This window comes from Anabrus simplex, chromosome 1 (assembly GCF_040414725.1).
Source record: "Anabrus simplex isolate iqAnaSimp1 chromosome 1, ASM4041472v1, whole genome shotgun sequence".
In the NCBI taxonomy this organism is placed as follows: Eukaryota; Metazoa; Arthropoda; class Insecta; order Orthoptera; family Tettigoniidae; genus Anabrus; species Anabrus simplex.
In genome coordinates, this window is record NC_090265.1 from 285,331,458 (window position 1) to 285,354,194 (window position 22,737).

General features: G+C 37.8%; 1 protein-coding gene across 2 annotated transcripts in view; it reads right to left on the reverse strand.

The window, feature by feature from the left end:
• The window catches only part of hfp (Poly(U)-binding-splicing factor hfp), a 579,337-nt gene that overhangs the window by 500,733 nt on the left and 55,867 nt on the right, over positions 1-22,737 (reverse strand). For both annotated transcript variants that reach the window (XM_067159786.2, XM_067159787.2), the window contains exon 2: positions 3,472-3,547. In XM_067159786.2, coding sequence (XP_067015887.1) covers positions 3,472-3,547 — 76 coding nt within the window. The remainder of the gene's footprint in view (positions 1-3,471; positions 3,548-22,737) is intronic.

Sequence of the window (22,737 nt, forward strand, 5' to 3'; positions counted from 1 at the left end):
TGCCACCATTTTCTGTGTTGGTATAGGCTGGCCAGATACGTTTTAATTACTCGCAGGATGATGAATCGCGTCGTACCTTGTGGATTATCATAATATATTTACATAACGAAAAACGTCCCAACTCAGTACCGTATTTTATTATTTTGCTTTCCCCCTATTTTTTATCTTGCCCGCATTTATATTTTTCCCGCATCCGTCGTCATTTTCCCCCTGCCCCCTGAAAACGATGCATTGAGGTTTTACTGTATATGTTATGGTCAACCCTGAAATTAAATACATGAAGTTACATCTTGGTGAGTGCTCATCTGTTTTCACTTAACACTGGGAACATTTTCCGTGATCGTATAAAACAAGGAAATCAAGCAGAATATGCCTCACAAAAAGACTGATAACAGTTTCTTAGTAACTCATTATGAACACAACTAAAAATCGTTTAAAAATTCATCACACAATTTCACGAGTTTCAGAACTACCGCCAATGTTACACACGTACACAAACAAAGCCTTTCAATTGCTACGAAGCACGAAGCAGTTACTAAAGTTGTTTTATATATACATTCACGGCGTGCTTTTCATGGATTTCTTTTCTTCAAAATCGCAGCCTGCTACTTGTTTGGGAACATCTCATTGAATGAAGTAGCAGTTGAGGTCGAACAGGTGACAAAAGCACAGTGATAATCGATAATGTGATTATCGATACATTTACCGGTCAAATTTCAAACACTGCATCTCATATTACCAGCTACTATCGAAAGTCAAACAAATCCGATTTGACCGCAGAAAGTGAAACCAAGCGTGGATATTCAAAATCCGTACAATAATGTTCATCGGTACAACCGTAAAACACACTCAAATTCCGTACATTTTACGGAAAAACCAGAATACTTGGCAGGTATGCACTACACGATACAGTTCACCCGTCAGGACAAGTGGTGGCATGAAGTAATGCTGCACAGTGATTTATATGCGTTGACAGAAACAAACTTCCTCCGTATGTGGTTCTGATGAGAAAAACCCTTCCGAAAAGAAATTATCCGTCTGGTATTTTCGTTTGAACCCAAGAATCCAGCTGGATGGGCAGTGAGCTAATTGAGGACTGGGGTAAGTGTATTTGGCAACATCCCCCGGGAGCTTTATTGCAGAAGAGCCTGCTCGACAGTTTTCGCAGGCATACTACAAACACTGTAAAGGATTTGGCAATAATTCCTCTATGCTACAGCCATTGGATGTTTGAACTAGCCTTACAAAGCTACATTGAAACTGCTCAACACCGAGTTGGTGGCGTCTGCAGGCGATCACGTACTGACACCAACTGAACGACTTAAAAGGACCCGAAGTGGAACTTCTATGCAAATGGGTAAAGACTGCTTGGGATCGCATCTCCACAACTTGGTGACGAAAAGTTTCAAGAAACGTGGAATTTCAAATTCTATGGATGACAGGGAGGACGGAAATATATGGGAAGGCAGCAGTGATCAATGTTCGATGTTGGTAGTTCAGATGACATTGAATCACAACTGATTTGTACACTGAACTGGTTTCATGTTTCAGTAAGGTGTTTTTAGTATTTTTATTACTTGTAAAGTGTTTTAAATTAGCAATTTAGTGACATTCACAGAAATTATTAAAATTGGTTAAGTAAACATGCGATTTATTTTTTACAAAATGTTGACGTTAGAAATTCAGGTGTGCAGGTCTTATTCAGTGGTGGATGGTATTCAGGATTTTACAGTAGTTGCTGAACACAGAGAAAATCAGGCCACAGTCAAGTCAAATTCAAAAATATTCTCAGACTGTCAGACTGTACAAACACTTTCCCAATGCACAGCACTACAGACAACAAATGCCAAACTGTGAGCAAAAAGTTTCACCAACTGGGGAAGCGTGTGTAGAATACTAACAATTCTGACAGAGGTTTACTATGGTTGGGTTCCAAGAATGTTGACATTTGCCTATAAAGAAACAAAGACTGGGCGAGTTGGCCGTGCACGTAGAGGCGCGCGGCTGTGAGCTTGCATCCGGGAGATAGTAGGTTCGAATCCCACTATCGGCAGCCCTGAAGATGGTTCTCCGTGGTTTCCCATTTTCACACCAGGCAAATGCTGGGGCTGTACCTTAATTAAGGCCACGGCCGCTTCCTTCCAACTCCTAGGCCTTTCCTATCGCCCATCGTCGCCATAAGACCTATCTCTGTCGGTGCGACGTAAAGCCCCTAGCAAAAAAAAAATTTTGTTCAGAAAACTCTCAGCACAGTATGAAAATAGTGGAGAGACTTCCTTTAAAAAAACTGATGGGAAGATTAAACGCAACTGCACAATTCTGAACCAGAGATGAAGAGGGTATGAATGGAGCGTGCCATTGTGTAAATTCGCCCATAAAACAAATTTCAACTGTCATCTTCGACAGGAAAAGAGATGGCTACCAATCTATAGGATCAGAAAGGAGTTCTGCTTGCAGCCATCATGGCTCAAGGAACCACAATTTCGATGGATATGTGTTATCACCAAAGGAACTTCACGCTTGACTGAATTATGTTCATCCGATGATTGTTCTGCTGTTGCACAACAATGTTCGAACACACACCATTTGAAAACCGAGGACTCTACCCAAATAGTGGAACTGACAACGCTGCTATACCCACCCGACAACCCTGATTTAGAAAGTTTTGATAACAGTCTCAATTGTAAACTTAAGTAGTTTAAAGGGATTGAGATATGAAGAGAAATGACACTGTGCATAATGGATGTAGCAATATACTGTACAAATAACAATATGTAAAATAAAATTAGCTATGTAAAAAAAAAAATGTTGATTAGTAAAATGAGGGACACTCTTCTATGAAATAAATTAAATGCATGACCGTTATTCAATTCAAAATCTACCACAATACATTAACTTCAATTTTGTTCTAGAACAAAATTCAGATCAGAGACAATCTTAAAAGAAATCATGTTAAATAGATATGAGTTTTATTTCTTCAAGAAAATCTTGTGGTAAATAATGAAAGATACAAAATTGTAACTTTGAAATTATGTTAATGGAGACATGATAGAACATAACCTACTACCAAAAGGATTAATAAGCAATTTGTTGGGACAAAAAGATGAATAACACGTAACAGAAATAACTCCCCATGCCCTATTGTGAACACAAAGAAAGGTGAAGTCACATTTCTCCACTGGTAGTTAACTTAGTGGATCACTTGGTTTTGGCTTCAGAGAAATCCTGTAACAACTCAGAAACAGAGAGAGACGATGGAGATTAGTACACGTGTAATACTCAACGGCCTATCTTTTTTTGTATGCCCGCTATACATTTTTTTTAAACCCGTGTGAGTAATAAACAATACTATTTACAGTTATAACCTGTCCTGATAATAAAAAGAACTTTAAACATATATATGTGATCATATCCCATACTATTACTAAGGTTCAATTTTAATAACAGGTAACAAATTGTTTTCGTACTTACCCTCAGCTTTCGCTTTCTTGGTTGGAGGTTCTACTTCTAGACCAGGTACAGACGGTTGAGAATTTGGAGGAGCAGGCTGAAATAAGACAATACTGTAAGTCTCATGCAAAGCTGCATATGAAAACTGGAGATACAAAACAACGCAAAATAGGTTTTAATAGAAATATCCACAACAGCAAGAGTATTAATAAGATGAAGAAATACATTCTCAGAACACATTCTTACATGAATGTACTGAATACTTCTAGCGGGATCATTGACAAATGTTTGATACAGATCATATACACAAGCAACATGAAATGCCATGTCATGTAACCCACCATGGGAATAATTTTCATTCACACAATCACAAATTAATTATGGAAGATTGAATCATGAGTTAACTTTTATTCATAACAAGAAGGAGTCAGTAGCTAACAAACTAAAAGATAAATAACATTAAAATACGAATTGCCAATTGTTCTCTTATCCTGTAGGCCAGAATGCAATAGGTATTATTTTTAATTAGTTGCATACAATAAATGAACAAATAATAATGGCATTCGGCCTCCGAAGAAGGCATGCTGCATATATTTCAATTTGACGCCCATGAGCTACCTGAACGTCTGAGGATGGAGCCTTGCCAAGGATGAAATCTAATGTTGAAGACAGAATAAACACCCAACCCCCGAACCAGAGGAATCGACCAATGGAACTTAAAATCCCCGACCCAGCCTGAAATTGAAACCAGGACTCTTTGATGATCAATTAGCCTCAGAACCAGGCAATGAGAAAACGAGAGTGAAATCTAAATACAGCCAACACGACAAAACAGAAAGCATTGAAAAAGCCATAACTTCCAGGACATTCACGACATAATTTACAGTTTCATAACCTGCAGTAATTTCATCCATATCTTAACTCTTCTTCTTCTTCTTCTTCTTCTTCATACCATATTAGGTCCCCTTGGCATTGGCGATCACTGGCGAATGCAGTACGATCTCTTGTTACGTGGAAAAGTCTTTCAACACTGTGAATTCCAGCCCATTTTTGATGTTTCCAAGCCATGATGTTTGCCTCCTCCCGACACCTCTTCGACCCTGTATTTTGCCATGTACAATCCGCTCTAAGATGAGGTAACAGTCATTTCTAAGAATGGCCAAGGTAAGAGATCTTCCGGCGTTTTAACGTTTGAACAAGTTCCCGACTTGCTCTTCTGAGTACTTCTTGGTTTGTTAGTCGTGCAACCCACGAAATCCTGAGCACCCTACGGTGGATCCACATTTCAAAGGCTTCAAGCGTTTCACTGATATGTTCTTGAGAGTCCATGTTTCCACATCAAATAGCAAGGCTGACCACATATAGCACTTGACCATCCTCTGTCTAAGTTCAATATTTTTTTCCTTTTTGTTAGCTCTACCATAAAATGATGTTATCTTTACGTCCCACCACCACCAACCGTTTCCGGAGACAGAGGTGCGGAATTCTGTCCCGCGTGTGTTCTTTTGCATGACCCTAAATCTACCAACACAGGATTGACGTATTTTAGCATCTTCCAATACCACATGACTGAGCCAAGATCAAACTTGCCAATTTGCGCTCAAAGCCAGCGCCTTAAGCATCTGAACCACTTAGCCTGGTTCCACTACTCAAGTACTTTTTCTTCTTTAAGGTACAATATAAGGAATTATCTTAGAAAGACACTGTGGACTTTTGAGGGTAAACTGTTTCCTTATTGTACATTTTTTATTAATAATGTAATGCCTTTGCTGGCAAGATGTAGTGTTTTCAGTGCACTATGTCTTCTGGTATGGGCTAGAATAAATTTGTAACTTTCATTGACCTATCTCAATGTCATCCTTGGCTTTGACAATATGAAGGTGACCGAGGTATGAGTGATGCTAGTAATACCATTCCGTTTACAGCTAGCCCCCGTTATGGTGGTCGGTTGGTGCACAATTTCAGTGGGCTTGGCAGACTGATATGTAATAGCAACTTCTGGCTCAGTGAGGAAAACAATGAGAAACTACCTCACTCCTCATTTCGCTAGTATGCCTCTTCAGTGACGCCTAGGCTATCTATGACAGCTGTTGGCGGGAATGTGGAGGATCAAACCAGCCTTCGGGCTGAGTACCCAACATACACATACAATGTTATTTGTTTTAAATTCCTTCTTCCTGGTTTTCAGAGATGCCAAAGTGCTACAATTTAGTCCAGCAGGGGTTCTTTCACGTGCCAGTAGATCTGCCGACACAAAGCTGACGTATCTGAGCACCTCCAAATACCACAAGGCTGAACCAGGATCAAATCCACTAAGATGGTGTCAGAAAGAGTTTCTGCCACTCAGCCTGGCCAATTTTTTTATTAATGATTTGTATCAATAAAGCATAACTAACAAAATAGTTACTGCAGGTATAACTATCAAACAAGCCAAGGAAAAACTGTAAACTGATGCCTAGAATGAAACCGTCTACGTGCAGGAACTGGACAAAGTTGACATTCACTGAAATTTTAGTATTATACAAGACTACTATTCTCAGCAATGGTTACCACATATTCCATTTTTCATAATGTTCTTACACGAGACAGATTCATCCATCTCTTCTGGATGCTGCACATGGGTCCTAATCCAGACGTTATTGGGAGAGACAATAGTGTTGCCAGGACACACTAAGTTAGATACCTTCTGAAATATCCAGAATCAAGCATAGCATTTTTGTATGTGGGAAATAAGTGTCAGCTGAGTTTCAAAGGGAAAATAAGCTCCAATACCTACAACCGTAAGAAACCAAGTGAGGAATAAGAATTTTTGTTCTGGCTGGCAAAGCTACTGTGTATAACCATTCTTTGATTTGCTATTATGGAAAAAATTACGGCTCTTCTGAACAACCTTGATTACTCTCTCAAACAATTCACCACGATTGCCTGCATTTTATATGGTAGGTTGGCTGTTGCAATGAGGGAAATACAAATATCCCGTTGATCTTAAAGAACATACTTCACAATCATTGATTTTATGTTATATCTTACACTAATCGAGAAGGGATCACTCATATTCCAGGCAGAATGGAAGTAACCTTTTCTTTGCAAGGGTTGCTTCAAGATGCAATTAAAATAGTGTAATTATTGTCTCAGAAATAGTGTGTAGTAAAATTGGCAACAATAGTTCAAAGAATCATTTAGCACAAATCCCAAGTTGGTGGGATGATTAGTTCATGCATTTTGAGGGGTTCCACTGCCAGTAATTTGATCTCACGTGCACACCTCCGTAACTTAGTAACTCGGTTTGGTGTGGGATAATTCATTTACTTCACTTTCATTCAAACTGTAAGCTGCAATACTCCCATACTGTGCGATGTCACATCTCAGTGTGTACAGTAATTACGAGCCACAAGTAATTGAGTCACAAGAGATTTCAAGACATTGAAAGAAATACCTGAATAAAGCTGAAATAGCAACTGAAAGGTTACACATCATTCAAGCTGTATAAATTTAAAAAAATTAAAGTAGTTAGTCACAAGTCCACCACAAGGCTAAAGCTATGTGCACTTCAGTGGTGGTAATACAGACTTTGTGAAGTACAGATCAGGAGGAATCATTATGATGAAAGAAACGAGGTCAATATATATGAACAACAGATTCAAGAAACACCGCCACGTATGCTATCAAAGATTTTACGCCAATATTTGTGCACTAAAATCAAAATTTTAAGAAAAAACAAGACTACATTCTTCTAGATATTAACCCTTTACGGATATGAGGGCAAGTCAATAAGTATCTGCAATCAGTTTTTATAATTACAAAAAATGCACACTTTTTATTGATATTTTTCAACATAACTGTGCTTTTCAATGCAGATGATTCACTGTTTCACAAATTTCTGACACCCTCTGTAAAAAAGGTATTTGGTTGCACAGCAAGCCACTGTACTGTAGCCGTAAGACCTCTGTCGGTGCAACGTAAAGAAAAAAAAAAAACACTATTGTGCCGCTTCCTTCACCTGTTGATCGGAGCGGAATCGAAGGCCTCATAGAGCATTTTTAAGTGGACTAAACAGATGGTAATCCGCTGGGGCAGCATGAAGCCTGAATCAATCAGAACAATGTTAGATTCAAAGAATTTCTATCATCACAAAGCCTAAGGGATGACATTTCTCGTTAGTGCATATAACCTAGTTATATTGAGGAGAAAAATCAAAGAAAAATCAACATGTACACAGTAAGTACAGTACTGTACTCTAAATACTACAGTGTATGCGTTTCATTTATTTGCTTATACAGCAGTTTGAGTAATAACGTAATAAACCAGTTTCAGTTCCGTAAGAAAATTCACTTTTAAGTTTTCTCATTTATGTTGTTACTAGCTGATGTACCCGTGCTTCGCTACGGGATTCTCAGAAAGACTGACTTTGTGGTTTTCCTAACTGAAATCAACATAGGTCATTACAAAAACGTAAGTATGAATGTAGCAATTAAAAGCAATGCTATCATATAAAATACTCGATCAAATGGAAAGCCGCACTTTTTATCACTTTTAACGAACAGTGCTGCGGTTAGATTGAGGTGCCAATCTAATAGCCCAAAGTTCCAGAGCTGGGATGACCAGGTCGCAGATTGCCATGAACACTCATCTGCCATTATTCCCCTAAATATGCACATTGTTCATTCGGCATTGAATAGCCCGAATGCTATGATGATCCAGTGTGTTACGTACCAGTAGTATCAGAAAATTTATAAACCAGGGGAATGGCATGCTAAAGAAGAAAGTTATCTAACTCCCCAGCTACTTCCCATCAATATTCAGGCAGGCTGTTACACTCTGTACGATTGGGCGAGTTGACCATGTGGTTAGCGGTGCGCAGCTGTGAGCTTGCATCCGAGCGATAGTGGATTCGAACCCCATTGTCGGCAGCGCTGAAGATGGTATTCCGTGGTTTCCCACTTTCACACCGGTCAAATGCTGGGTCTGTACCTTAATTAAGGCCTAAGGCACTCCTAGCCCTTTCCTATCCCATCGTCGCCATAAAACCTATCTATGTCGGTGCGACGTAAATCAAATAAAAAATACTCTGTACGCAGCGGTAATCCTATCTACCGGAGATGAGGGGCAACAGGAGACACAAAGCACATTACGACAGACAACGGTCAATGTAATGTTATTGTTGATCAATGTTATGAGCTTTCTATATTGTAGGCCTACACATTTAGTTTTTTTTCGACTCTGTGATTTGTAAAATATTTTATACCGTAAACTGTAGTTTCTTATTCTCCGACTTTACATACCGATTTTCATTAAATACTGTTTACCCATTTTCTCGTTACTCGGCGCTGATATGGACTTACAGTAGTAACAAAAATCCAAATTCATGAATATCTTTGTGATCATAGCCAGTACGGTAACAATGTCTAAGACATGAATAATAGGAAAATTAATACTGTATAACCTTAGTTATGTATCATTCATCGATTACACCTCTAAAAAGAAATATGTAAGAATTACATTTTAGGCCTTCCCCTAAACTACCATTTTACTCAGCGTGAATAAAATAATTTACAGCCTAGACTACAGCGACTTATTTCCTGACTTTGCATACCAATTTTCATCAAGATAGGACTACTAATAACAATATTTGAGAATTAAATTTTAGGCCTTCCCCTAAACTACCATTTTTCTCAGCGTGAATACAATTATTGACAGCCTAGGTGGTAGCAAATTATTCCCCAACTTTGCATACCTATTTTCTTTAAAATACGACCACTAATAACATAAATAGTTGAGAATTCTACTTTAGGTCTTCCCCTAAACTACCATTTCACTCAGCGTGAGTAAAATGATTTATAGCCTAGATTGTAGAGGCTCATCCCCCGACTTCGCATACCGAATTTCATTAAATTCTCTTCAACCGTTTTCTCGTGATGCGTGTACATACATACATACAGACAGACATTACGGAAAAGTAAAAAGTGCATTTTCTTGTTACTATGGACATGACCGATACAGAAATACCGTTATTTTCAAATTCTGAGCAATGTACAGACAAAACTCTTATTTTATATATATAGATAGCCATCTCCATTCAAAAATGTATTCCTGAGGTTCATCTGTATAAACAATTTAAGCAATAATTGCAAAACTATATGAGTCAACCTTTTTGTGAAGCTGAATTTAGAATACGGTTGCTTCACTGAGGATAGTTGCACAATGAAGGTACAGTGCTGAAGATTTTGTTAACATTTTGAGCAATAAGACCAAGAAATTTACTGTTCAGCAGGTACCACGAGTTGAAACAGAAGAGGTAAAGGTATATCTTAAACAATTTCAACATATTTCAGCTATTCTGGCCACACATTAAGTTCATTATGTAGGAGTACTGGGGGAATATGTTACAGAATATGAAAAATCTTTCATGTGAACAATCAGTGAGAAGGATTAACAAGTTTCCCAATTAAGGGACACTGGGACTGAAATTTTGGCGAAATATATGTAAAATATTGATTTTCGGCTTTTTCCATATTAATACACCCCTAACCCCCGCGGATCAGATAGCAGTGTTTTCATCCAAATTCCTCCATTTTTAAAGCTCTAGCGTAGCTTTTAAATGCCTGGCGTGCAGTCCTTTAAACGCCCACTTTCGTTCGACTCACGATCAGCGCACAGTGGTGTATTCAAGCAGATTTCACGATTTCATTTCATAAGAATAATTCAAAAAGGCCTCCTACATCTGTCGGTCTGCATTTTGCTGCTTTCTAGTGGAGGAAGTAGGTACTTTTACTACATAAACTATATAAGAACTACAAAAGTTTGAAAAATCTGACAGGTGGTGGTGTGGCCTTGCATAATATATTGAGTAAATTTTTATGCCTATATTCAAAGACAGTGATTACTTATAAAAGAAATATTTATTAGTTTCAACATTATTTATGACTATTTCCGTACATACCATGTGCAAATCCTGTTTGTTTACAAACAAGTTGTTTTCCAGTTTGATTGTGTTGAGGTATGCGAATATTTTCTACTATTGTTTGGTGTTGTTCTGTGGTGAAATGCATACAATAAGTTCTCAGTGGCGTAAGCCAAAATCCGAAAGTAGGAGAAAACAAGAAATTTCTTTGAGATTCTCAGCTGGCAATACAGGTTCTAAGCATTGTCCATTATTTTAAAAAATTGCTTTTTTCTCTGTTTCACTTTTTCAGGCATTCAAAACATTACACGCATCATAAATCTTATGATATTGCTTTCAAAATTTGCATGTATTATCTTCATTGCATTGACTATAAACCTGCGGATCGATTTTTGGATTGCACTTTTGGTCTGGCTGCAAAAAATTTCAAACTTAAAAAATAGAAGATTTTTTGTAGATTAAAAACTTGGATATGAAAAAAATTTATTTCTTCATACTCATTAATGCAATTCAAAAACGAATCCGTAGGTTTCTTCCAATTGTATTAATGCAATAGAATATTACCTAAAAGTTACACTATCTTGATTGGTGTAATGCGGCAGACCTTTATAAATATTGAATAATTTGCACATGAAAATGTATAAAATAATTAATATCTCAAGAACTAATCAACTTGCAATGCTCAAATTTACCACAGTGGTTTATGTTATGACTATTCATAAGCATACAAAATTTCAAAGCTGTACCTCACTTTATATAGAATTTGGAAATTTCAGTCCCAGTGTCCCTTAAAACGAAAACTGTCCGTCAAAGTGATACCCTGAAAGATCGCACTAGGCAGCGTTCCTCGATGTTGCATTATGTATTCGACTTACATGCACAGATAGCCTAGAAGGTTATGACTTAAATTACCATTTTCTTTTTCTTTTATTATTATTTATATTTATATTAGGGCCCAGGTTTTTATGACCTAAAAATTCTCAAAACATGCAAGCATTTATGACCTAAAAATGTATTAAAATATGACAATAAATATGACTTCAAAATATTTTGGTTAAATTTTCAACTTCTTCAAAATCTTGCTGCTGTTTAAATTAAAATTATATTGAAAATATACCCTTAAAATCTAGCACATTTAATAATAAGTAACAATATTAATTTTTGTTATTATATTTTGAATTTTATTTAATTTATCAATCCAGGGGTAACTCTCCACGCTGCACAGAATGAAATAAATGTCAAATTTTGATGGGTGATCAGAAAGAATTACAACAGCAAATGACATACATTCAACATTTCACGCAACACCGACCTGTAACGTGAAAAAGACCGCTCAACATAGCAGGATGTTATTGGGGCATATTTGAAATGAGTCAAATCCACTGATCTCTATACATGGATGGCTAGTGGCTTGGGTAGCAGCAAGCCGAATAGAAGATGACTGGCGTAGTAAGATGGCATCGAGCGCACGGTGCAGTAGACCACGAGGAGCGCGCTTGCTTTGTTTTGCTTAGTTCAGTGACGCCAACCCCTTTGATTGTAGTTCGACAGGTGTTCTGTGCTGTGTTATTTCAAAAGAAATAGTAGTGTATTTTATGAATTTAGGTTTGTTGCCTTGCAGTATGCTTGTAAATTCGTTCGTTCGTAATCCGTTTATCCTCCAGGGTTGGTTTTTCCCTCGGACTCAGCGAGGGATCCCACCTCTACCTCCTCAAGGGCAGTGTCCTGGAGATTCAGACTTCCAGTCGGGGATACAACTGGGGAGTATGGCCAGTACCTCGCACAGGCGGCTTCACCTGCTATGCTGAACAGGGGCTTTGTTGGGGGATGGGAAGTTTGGAAGGGATAGAGACAAGGAAGAGGGAAGGAAGCGGCCTTGGCCTTAAGTTAGGTACCATCCCGTCATTTGCCTGGAGGAGAAGTGGGAAACCACGGAAAACCACTTCCACGATGGCTGAGGAGGGAATCGAACCCCCCCTCTACTCAGTTGACCTCCCGAGGCTGAGTGGACCCCGTTCCAGCCCTCATACCACTTTTCAAATTTCGTGGCAGAGCCGGGAATCGAACCTGGGCCTCTGGGGGTGGCAGCTAATCACACTAAGCACTACAGCACAGAGGCGGACACTGCTTGTAAATTACAAAATTAAATTTAAATGTGCATGTATTTATGTGAAATCCGAATGAAGAAACATCCTACCAGGTATTAACATACCGCAGTGTTCAGCTTATGGATGTACAAACAGAAACGATCAGCAGAAGGAGAAATCATTTCATCGGTGAGTTTTATACTGTACATACTGTACAGTACTGTACTCTCTAGGGTAGTGTTTTGAGTTTTAGGTTTATTGTATCTTATTTCGCATATTCTGGGAGCAAAATGGCAATTTTTCTAGGTTTCCTTTCTCGAAACCCGAACATCTAAGATCATGAATTAGGAGTATCAGGCGGGAGATTTGGGAGCCTTCTAAAACAGCTGTTCTCTGCTCCCATCACTTTGAGGAAGACTGTTTAGATAAAAAAGGACAAACTGCACGCCTTAGAAATGATGTATAGCCAACTGTTTTCAATTTTACTGAACATTAACTGCAAGTAAAGATTTACTTATTTTTTTTTTATTTGTCATAATTAAACTGACGGTTTTGATGAAATAATTGGCGTGACCTTATAACAATCTTAGAAAATGAAGTCTGGAGGAATTCTAGACCTTATTTACATCAGTAATAATTATGGGTTTCAGATACTGGAGTGGTGGGAGAAGGCAAAGTGTGGTGGGTGTTTTAGGCTATCCCATTATACTAGTTGTGGTATTTGGGGCTCATTTAACGGGTGTTACATATTTCTGATGATGACCATCAATATTGCTTTGGTAGCTGAATTTAATTAAAGAGGTCTGTAATAGTAAATTAAGCTGCAGGTAACGTGATATATTGACAAGTTTTGAATATTTGCTGGTTTTATGAATGTGCACATTTGCTTCAGTTATATTTTAATTTGATAAACTGCGCGTTATTTCATACAAACAGGAAACAGGAATTCATTATCAAGCACCGATTATGGTATGTCTAATCTAGGCCTGTATAGTGAGCTACGTTTGTAGGTAGATCATTTTAAGAATGCATAATTTCGTGACATACATGTATACAATTTACAGCAATGTTTCCAGAAAGTGATTTTCACTCGTATTGTGTTACCGATCGCTAATTGCATGTATTCAGCACCTAAGTTAATATTAGTCGGCCGTTATTATACACTCATTTTTATTGCTATCCCGGAGATTTACTGACCTAGGAACGACGTGTCAGTGATCCCAATGTCCTTATGCTTTGAGTGAACATGTCCCTATATTTTTAATTATTCCAACGCGCCATTAATTGCGATTTAAAATTGACTATATTATCATTGCTTCCCCATAAGGAGAGCTCTAGGATGGGTACGCCAACATGGCGAACCGCGCGCTCAACTTGGCGTACTTTCTCCTGCAGCGGAGAGCTGCCATCACCGATCCATGTATAGAGATCAGTGGTCAAATCATTAGAGTTCAAACGAGACTCACCTTCATGGAATGTTGCCGACTTGCCACTCAGAATGTCGCTAATCTTAGAGAGTAGAGTACCCTTCATTCTGACCCAGCACACACTGTAGTTTTACATTTACACATTCACCAACTTCACCAAGCACAGCCTTTAACTCACTTTCAACATTTTTCACCTGTTTCATCTAACTGTATGATTGTTGTTATGGTGAAATTTGACTTGATATAAGTGAGATCTCCCGTCAGTGTGGCACTTGAAAACAGTGTCTTAGTAGTTTTGATGGAGGAAGCTTTACCTTCGTTCAATACATTTACAACATTTTCGATGGCATTGTAATTGGTACAGTATTAGTCTGCGGCGTTAAGCAAGATTCCCCAACGTGTGAGGGTGGGTTGGGGAGGCAATGGCACAGAAGAAAAAATTTCCTTGAATTTCTGCACTCATAGTGGACATTAGTATGTTCTAAAGAATTGATTAGCATTTGAACCGTGTCGGCCCTCAGGTTCAAGGTCCACATCGATATCTCGGCGCACCACCACCGACTGGTAAAATGTGCCTGCGGCTCTCGTTGCCGCTATAAATCAAAGGTAATGGATCAGTGTGACCTGAGCAGACCTGCACGATGTCTCGCTGACGTATACGAGAACCGTACCGTCAAATGAGTTACCTTGAAAGAGGGTGCATTATTGGCATGATAGAACGCGATGCATCGATCCGGTAAACAGTTGTTTGTGTGGGAGCTTTGATGAAGATCTTTTTTACTACTGAAATTAACTTATCCGCATCAGTAAACTTTCCACAAATTTCTTCCGCAACTCTATTTACTGCATGTGGAATGAATGTTACATGTATCATTTTAGGGTAGAGAATCTGCAGACCTTTGCCAACTTTCACTATATAGAAAGCTGCATCAGTGACTAGAAATAGAACATTTTCTCTCTTCACTCCTTAAGGCCAGAACATTTTTTACTTTCTCCTTGAATGTACACTGCAGATTTGACTTTGTTTAAATTGCATTATTGAAGGTTACAGCAATTGTTGAGTGGTTGGTTCTGGCCACTGCTTCACAGGAAATGAGAAATATATCTCCTGCTCAGTCTCCCCACAGAACACCAATGACAACGTTTGCCACGTATCTCCCTCCAGCGTCAGTGGTTTCATCAATAGAAACCCAGATCTTGTTATCAGCGACGTAGGATCGTATTCTATTTAAAACATCTTCGTAACAGGTAGTCCCGTAGTTCTTGTGAAATGTTGTTGCATTCGGAATATGCTGATTAGCGTATTTCTTCAAAAAATTGCTGGAGTGCTGATTATTAACTTTCTCCAGTAGTATATCAGCAGACATCATTGTACATAAATCCTTGTTTAATTATTAAGTTTTGCTTGTCATAGACTGCGACGAAATTCTCTGGAACAGAAGCTGTTGATGGTTCTGTGATGTAACATTCGAGCCAAATTGTTTTAATGTTTTGCCATACTGCAGTGTTTTTCAACATTAAACTGCTTTTTAGCTGCTATTTTAGTTTTGCACAGCTTACAGAACAGAATGGCGCCATCTGTACTAATACTCGTAATTTTTCACTTATCGAACCGGTTAGCTTTTGGCATAATGAATTGAGAGTATTCGCATCAAACACGCATATTGCGAAATCTGTCCAGTAACTGAGCCCATTGTACCTTTCTATCGCCCCCTTCTCCTTTGGCACCCCCGTGAAAAACAATTCTACCTGCTCAAGTTATTTACAGAAACAGTTCACCTTGGCACAAAAACTGACAATGGCCATCCTCAATTGTCCTTATGCTTCCTTTACATCTGTCGCTTTCTACTCATCTGTCTCTTTCTATACAGCTTACCTTCCTAATTCATATAAATATATATTTCTAAGAAAGACAGTTGTAGGAAATTAACAGAAAACAATTAGGAGATGTGAAAAATCCGTCTTTGAGAACCTGCAAGCAGGTATACGAAAATGGAACAAAAAAAGATAAACATGACAAAAATACAAAAATTCACGGGGAAATATGACCATGATATAAAAAATTACAGAAAAATGACAAGAAACGCTAAAGCCAGAATATGACTTTATATGCCCCGTGAAAATTGCACAATTTTAGCCACTATAGATAAAAATGCGCTTAACTTTAATTTTTCATGGAAATAATTTAAAGAAAAAAAAATATGGCATGTTAAACATCCGGGCCCTAATTATTATTAATTCAGAACCATCAAGTTTTATTCCAACTGCCCTTAACCTACAGTGTTCGGCAGAGTTGAAAACTCTGTCGAGCTGCAGAAATCCTATCACTTCACGGATAAGGAATGTAAACACAGCTGGCCAGCTAGGCTTCAAAACCGTACTGGTCATTAAAGAATAAATTGCAAGAACTCCACGAAAAAAATTCCCACTGATACTACCAAGGAGCACTCTGTGCCCCTCCACACACTTTTGAGCTTTTCTTTACCCATGGTTGATCTTTTCTCATGTTTATGTTTAAAAGCAGAAAACCTCCTGCTGAGCGCCTCGTGACTGGCATTGTCAAATTTGCACTGAGATTCTGTTTGGGAACGAATGTACCACACCTTTTCATAAATTCATTTTGGTCAAAGACCTTTGTTATATAACTGAGTTAGTCTTTAAGCCTCAATGGTTTAGTCCGCCTGAGTCAAGAGTATCGTCGGGTAAGGAGTGGAGTACTGTCTTGGGATTACTGTGTGTATACCACCCTGAACTGCCCTGGAGTCAGAGTATGGCGTAGCTGTTGTGAGTGTATTTGACACAGTGTTAATGGTCACTGTTGTGAGTACTATCCTGTTGTTTAGAACTGCAGAGCTGTTACTCGTTAGTAGTTCACTATGTTGGAATGTGTTAATTACTGGACAGTGGCTGATAGTGAACCAAGGAATAGTCATCGGGTGTTGTGGGGGACAACAGCCTTGTTTTCAAACATTAGTGGTCTCCATGCAGCTCTGTGTATGTATGTATGTAGGAAGGGACGAAGCTTACAGAAGCGAAAGTGAAATACCTGTCTACCAGGATTAGTCTGCCAGCTAACACAGTATCTGCAGCAAGCCAGACTGCCCACTGTGAGGAGGACAGACTTTTGTAAACAAACAGCAATTAATGAGTGAGGCCATTCATGGTTAAATAGAATTGTGTGTGCAGACATGCCAACATGCAAAAGTAAAAAGTATTAGGATTTTTCTTTGCAGCACATCCTGACATGTTACAACACATCACTGATGATGCAACTTAGAATATTTAACACATATTACTCAATAATGTATTTTTTCTTTTTAATTTATTTATAAATACTGAAATAATGCATGTATCTGAGCTTTAGAACATACAACTCTTCATTGTAACTGCCTTAGGCCTGTTCGTATATATTTCTGAACTTGATTTATGCCCAAAGCACTGGCCTTGTTGAACGGGTTTTAAGGTTTAATATTTTTCCAGAATCCCATTTTTAGAAGCTTTGGTCTGAGCTTTTGTCCTTGTCAATAAGCTAAAAACACACAGACATTCGGCAATGCTATGTGGAAATGATAACATAAAAAGTACAGTAAAACCTCGTCAAAAGTTTCTGCAGGGGGCAACAAAAATGAACGTTACACGAGAAAACGTACATTTGAATATACGAATAAAAACTATCCAACAGGGATATGGAAACACTAGATATGATTTCTTCCAACATTAAGGCATTTACAAGTTACAATTCACATTTTGGCCCATACTGAAATGTACCTTAAGACAAAGAATGTTACAAGTCTTTATTAATTTTCACCCATCCAATACAAAGCGAGTTCTTGTGATTAAGAAATATATCTTGTCATATTAATTACAGGTACACGTTTCGCCCACTACATGGGCATCATCAGGCTTAATCTCATACCTGTAGGATAAACAACAGGATTCTTAATACATGTCCAAAGGAAAAGCTTATCAGCTAGTAATTTAATAAAAACCCAAAACAAAACTAATGAAATCTGGCTTAAGGACGAAATAAAAACGTTCTACAAGAAGTCACACTTAAACTTACAATTTTACAGACTACACGGCTTAGTATCTCAATATGTAGCCCCTATAGAGTGGAGTTCATTTCAATTACATGTAGGAGATAAACTTGCTCACTTAAGAGAAACTCAGTCGCCTAAGAGGAATGTAGAACAAGAAAAGGGATTCCTTGTTTCAACAACTCACCTGCCATAGTTAACATGATGAATACAAGCTTGTCAGAAAAAGAAATGGATGCTGTAAGTAAAGGGATAAACCATAATTGGCCTAGTATATGAAAAGAAATCAATGTTATCACCACCATAGCAGAATTTGAGTCGAATGTCTCATAACTCCCTCTGGAGTTGCAAACATGAAAAAGAAACTACCACATTAACTGACGGATTAAATAAAAATGCTGATGTCAACCACACAAGGTTAATTTAAAAAAATGAAAAGCAAAATAAAAGTTAACAATACAATTCGGGCTTTGACGTCTTCCCAGTACTTCTTCAGATGCTCCGATCTTCGTGCCCTTTCCTTGGTTGAAAATACGTGTGTTGTTCATTTGTTTCATGTAAGGGTAAAGCAGAGGTTTGTATTCTTGAGTTTTGTATTTAATTTTATTTGTAGTGTCTTCTATTGTAAGGCCTATTTCCTTCTGATCCTCTCTTACTTCTCTGATCCATTTACATCCTGTTGTTTTTGATGCGAGATTGTGTTGTACTAGTTGTTTCAGAAGTCTCGAATCCTGCATCCTCATGATACATCCAAAGAATCCCAGTCTCCTCTTCTGCATAGCATCTGTAATGGGTTCCACCTCTTTGTACACCACTTTGTTAGGTATTATCCGCCATTGTCCATCTTTCCGGTTAATTTTTGTTGATGCAGGTTCTTCCAATCCTCTTTTCAAAAGTCTGTCAGTCCTTGATTGTTGGACTACTGTCTTATTAGATAAGAAAGGTTACATTAAAAAATGCATTTTTTCACAGATGAGACATACACAATAGTCAATAAAGACCCAACAGTAAGAATCCAACGAAATTTAAAAACACCAAGAATTCCACTTTCTTTTAATTAATGAACAAGAACAGCAAGAGCTAATTCTTACGAACCCTAATACCCCCACAGCCAGAACATTACCTAAAGTACATAAGATACAGCCATGCGCCCAATCATCAATTGAGGAGCTAGATGCAATAACAGCGTAAGTCTACTTACGCTGTTATTGCACGAATACTGTTTTCGAATTTCCCGGTCCCTTCACTACAACCCAGTCCGGGTCTTAGTTTGCTAGGGTGCCGCTAGAGGTCAGGAGCTCACTAAAACCGGTACCATGCGCTACGCTGTTATTGCATGAGGCATGCTTCACAAGCAGTACGTTCAGTTGCCACGAGCTCTTTGGCTGGAGAAGATGTCAGCGAACGGAAGAGAAAGTTTTGTGGCTGGTGCAGACAAAAGGGTTGATGTTCTTTCACTAATGAAGTATTATCCGCACACTTTATCTTGGTGCATTTACACCCTAGTGCTGAATCGGTAGACCTCGGCGATCTTCGAGATTCGTACTGGCATCCTTTGAAACACAAACCAGGAATCAGACTTAAGCATCGTCGTACGACATCTGGCGTACACTTTACGTACTAGTACTGTTGTTTACACAACAAAGCCAAAGTATAGAATTCATGCTAGGAACAAAATCCGCATCGAGAAATGTTTTATAATGTTATGTAATGTGTATGTGACATAGTTGTTGGCTTAAGATGGTAACGGTTTAGAAATTTCATATCGATCGATCATATTTTCGATTCAATTCAGATTTCAATTTCATTCAGTTGACAGGACCAGGCAGCACTATCGATATAGGGACAGCTCCCTGCTTACTCCTCATCTCCGTACACAAATGCACCAAGATAAAGTGTGCGGATAATACTTAAAACCTGAAAATGTTGAGTGGTATGTGAAAGTCATGTCTGTGTGTAATGATTCCCTAGAGTCTGTTAATGCAGCATGTGAAGATTAATCATCCTGATTTTGGTCAATGATGCGGTATTTAAGTATTTTAAACAAGTAAGACATACAATGTCTAAATCCCAATTATATACTTTGTGATCTGTTATTTGTTTCTTTCCATTTCTTTTACGTTTAGAGAATCACTTTGTAAATGAAAATAGGAATAAAAGTTGTTCAGAAAGCTTGTTTCTAATTTTATAACACTTCAAATATTTGTTGGCAGGGGGCAATTACCATAGCCTAATACCATAGTTGGGGAGAGCACTGTAACAAACCTCTCTCGGCCCTTTACTCAATAAAGAACGAAAAAGGTGAATATTAAATAATGAATAAACGTTTTTTTTTAACCTTTCCTAGTTGACAGTTTTTTTATGAATTTGTTCTTAATTTTAGTAAGTTTAGACATTTTGGAGAACTGAGGTGGGATAAACTCTCACTTTTGTTCCTCTATAGTGAGTGATCATGCTTTCCTATCTCCCTTATCAATACTGGTGTATGGCAAAATATAATATTCCTGCTCTTCATGCAATAACAGCGTATAAAAGGAAATTTTAAATAACTGTCTTTCTTATTAGCTAATAGATCAGTAAAATTATTTGGGAAATACATTTCCTGGCTCTTTTAAATGTCTTTAAATGAAATTCAGGTTGATTCCTAATATTACTTTTAACTCAGAACATTTATAAACTTCAAGCTTCTGTTTCTCAAAATACGTAAATCTACTTGTGATGTTATTGCATCCAACTCTCAATTGTAGAAATAGTTCGACATATAAAAACTCGAAGTATATGCACAATTTTCTCAAAAGACATCACAGATTTAACAATAAATCCCCATTAAAGAACTCAGACTTTTGTGATATTTTAAAGAAATTCACTTTACTACCCAACCACATTATGTGCTTCTTTGACATTACAAACATGTATTATAGCATGTCACCAAAGAAACCATATATATTATCAAAGACAACCTCCCCAAACATAACCTTAGCATGCTTGAATTAGAAGACTTCATAAAGATCCTAAATTTTGAGTTAAAAGCATCTTGGCCCACATCTATATGGATTTATTAGAATATCATAAAATGACAAAAATAAAAAGCCTCAGCTTGTGGCTTCGGTATGTGGATGACACGTTCGTAATAATCAATAAAGAACTCAATAATGGCAATGAAATATTACATTTTTTAAACAACCTTGACCATAATATTCAGTTCACCAAAGAAGATGAGGCCAATGGATCCTTAAATTTCCTAGATGTCACAGTAACACATAATAATCATAATAGTTTTTATTTCCAAATATATAGGAAACCTACTCACACCCCAATGACAATCAAAAATTCATCATTACATAACTCCCATAAACTGGCTACCTTTTACAGTTTTTACAGAGCCCTAAAAATCCCTCTAACACCTAAGAACCTAAAAGCAGAACTCAATTATATTAAGAATTTGGCAAAAATTAACAGGTATAAACCAGAAATGATTAACCATTTAATCAACAAGGTCAAACTCAAAATAGCAACAAACCTCATCACTGACAGACCCAAAAACTACGTTCATTTCCTTCACCAACAACAATCTGGGCATTTACCAGATCTCGAACCCCATAAAAAAATATAAAAAACACACCAGTATAGCCTTTAAGACAACAAACACTAACCAGAAATTATTTTTCAATCACAACACAGTCGAGTCAAAACATTTACTCAGACTCAGTCATATACAGCTCACATGCACACAATGTGACTTCTCGTATATCGGGCAAACACGCCAGAGTTTTCACACAACATACTCGGAGCACTATAATGCCAACAAGCACAACAAATTTTCAGCTATGAATTCCCATGTGAAGGAGACAGGGCATCAATTCACAACTATAGAATAGGACTTTACAATAATTAAAAGAGTAGGTAAAGAGAAATTGATTAATGAACTAGAAAATATTTCTATACACAGGTAGACGTCGTTATACGTGATAGTTACATTCTGCGGAATTGTCGCGCATACCGAATTCACGTAAATCGAGTCATTTTATACGTAAAATATAGGGTTAGGTTTCCGTTTACTCGCATGTTAAGTTTAAAATAGCAGAGATTCTTACAATTTTTTTAAAAAAAAGGCCATTATGTTTCTGAAATGCATTTTAATGCAAAAATTAAAATAAACTTAATTTTTTAACACTGAAACACAATAATAAACTAAATTCTGCATACAAGCTCTTGGCTTTAGCTTCAATAGCAGCTCATGATGCATGTGTTGGTTGGAGTTGGTTGTGACGCTCAATTCAATCCATTATTTCCATCGCTTCCAAGCGAGATTTGGTCACTCCAGTCACACTTAAATTAGTAGAAGAGTGAGCAGTTTTTCGAACTGATTTTGCATTGTCACGAATAGTTCTCAGAGTGGGTTCAGTAAGTCCCAAAGCACGGTGAATATCAACAATACCCTCTCCTTTCTCATAGCGATCCAAAACTTTTAACTTTGTTTCTAACTAATACAACTTTGGTATACGTTTCTTTTCTTTGACAGGTACACTTCCTTTCATTTTATGCAGCGTTTTAAAATAGGAAACCTGTCAAGTGCAACTTCACAGCTCTACTGACCGAAACTGACGATTCACGTCTCTACAAATACGGCAGAACATACGCGTAGAGATGCGCTTGCTTCGTTCAACCTAGGCGCGCGACGTAGTGTATGTTACAGAGTTCGGCACACATGTCTGTACCCGCCAGGCATTACAGCTTCCATGTACTGTTAACAGATAGCAGCACTAGACTTAAAACCAAAATCGCATATATGCGAAATCGCGGATAACGGGGTTTACCTGTAGTTAGACGAGTAC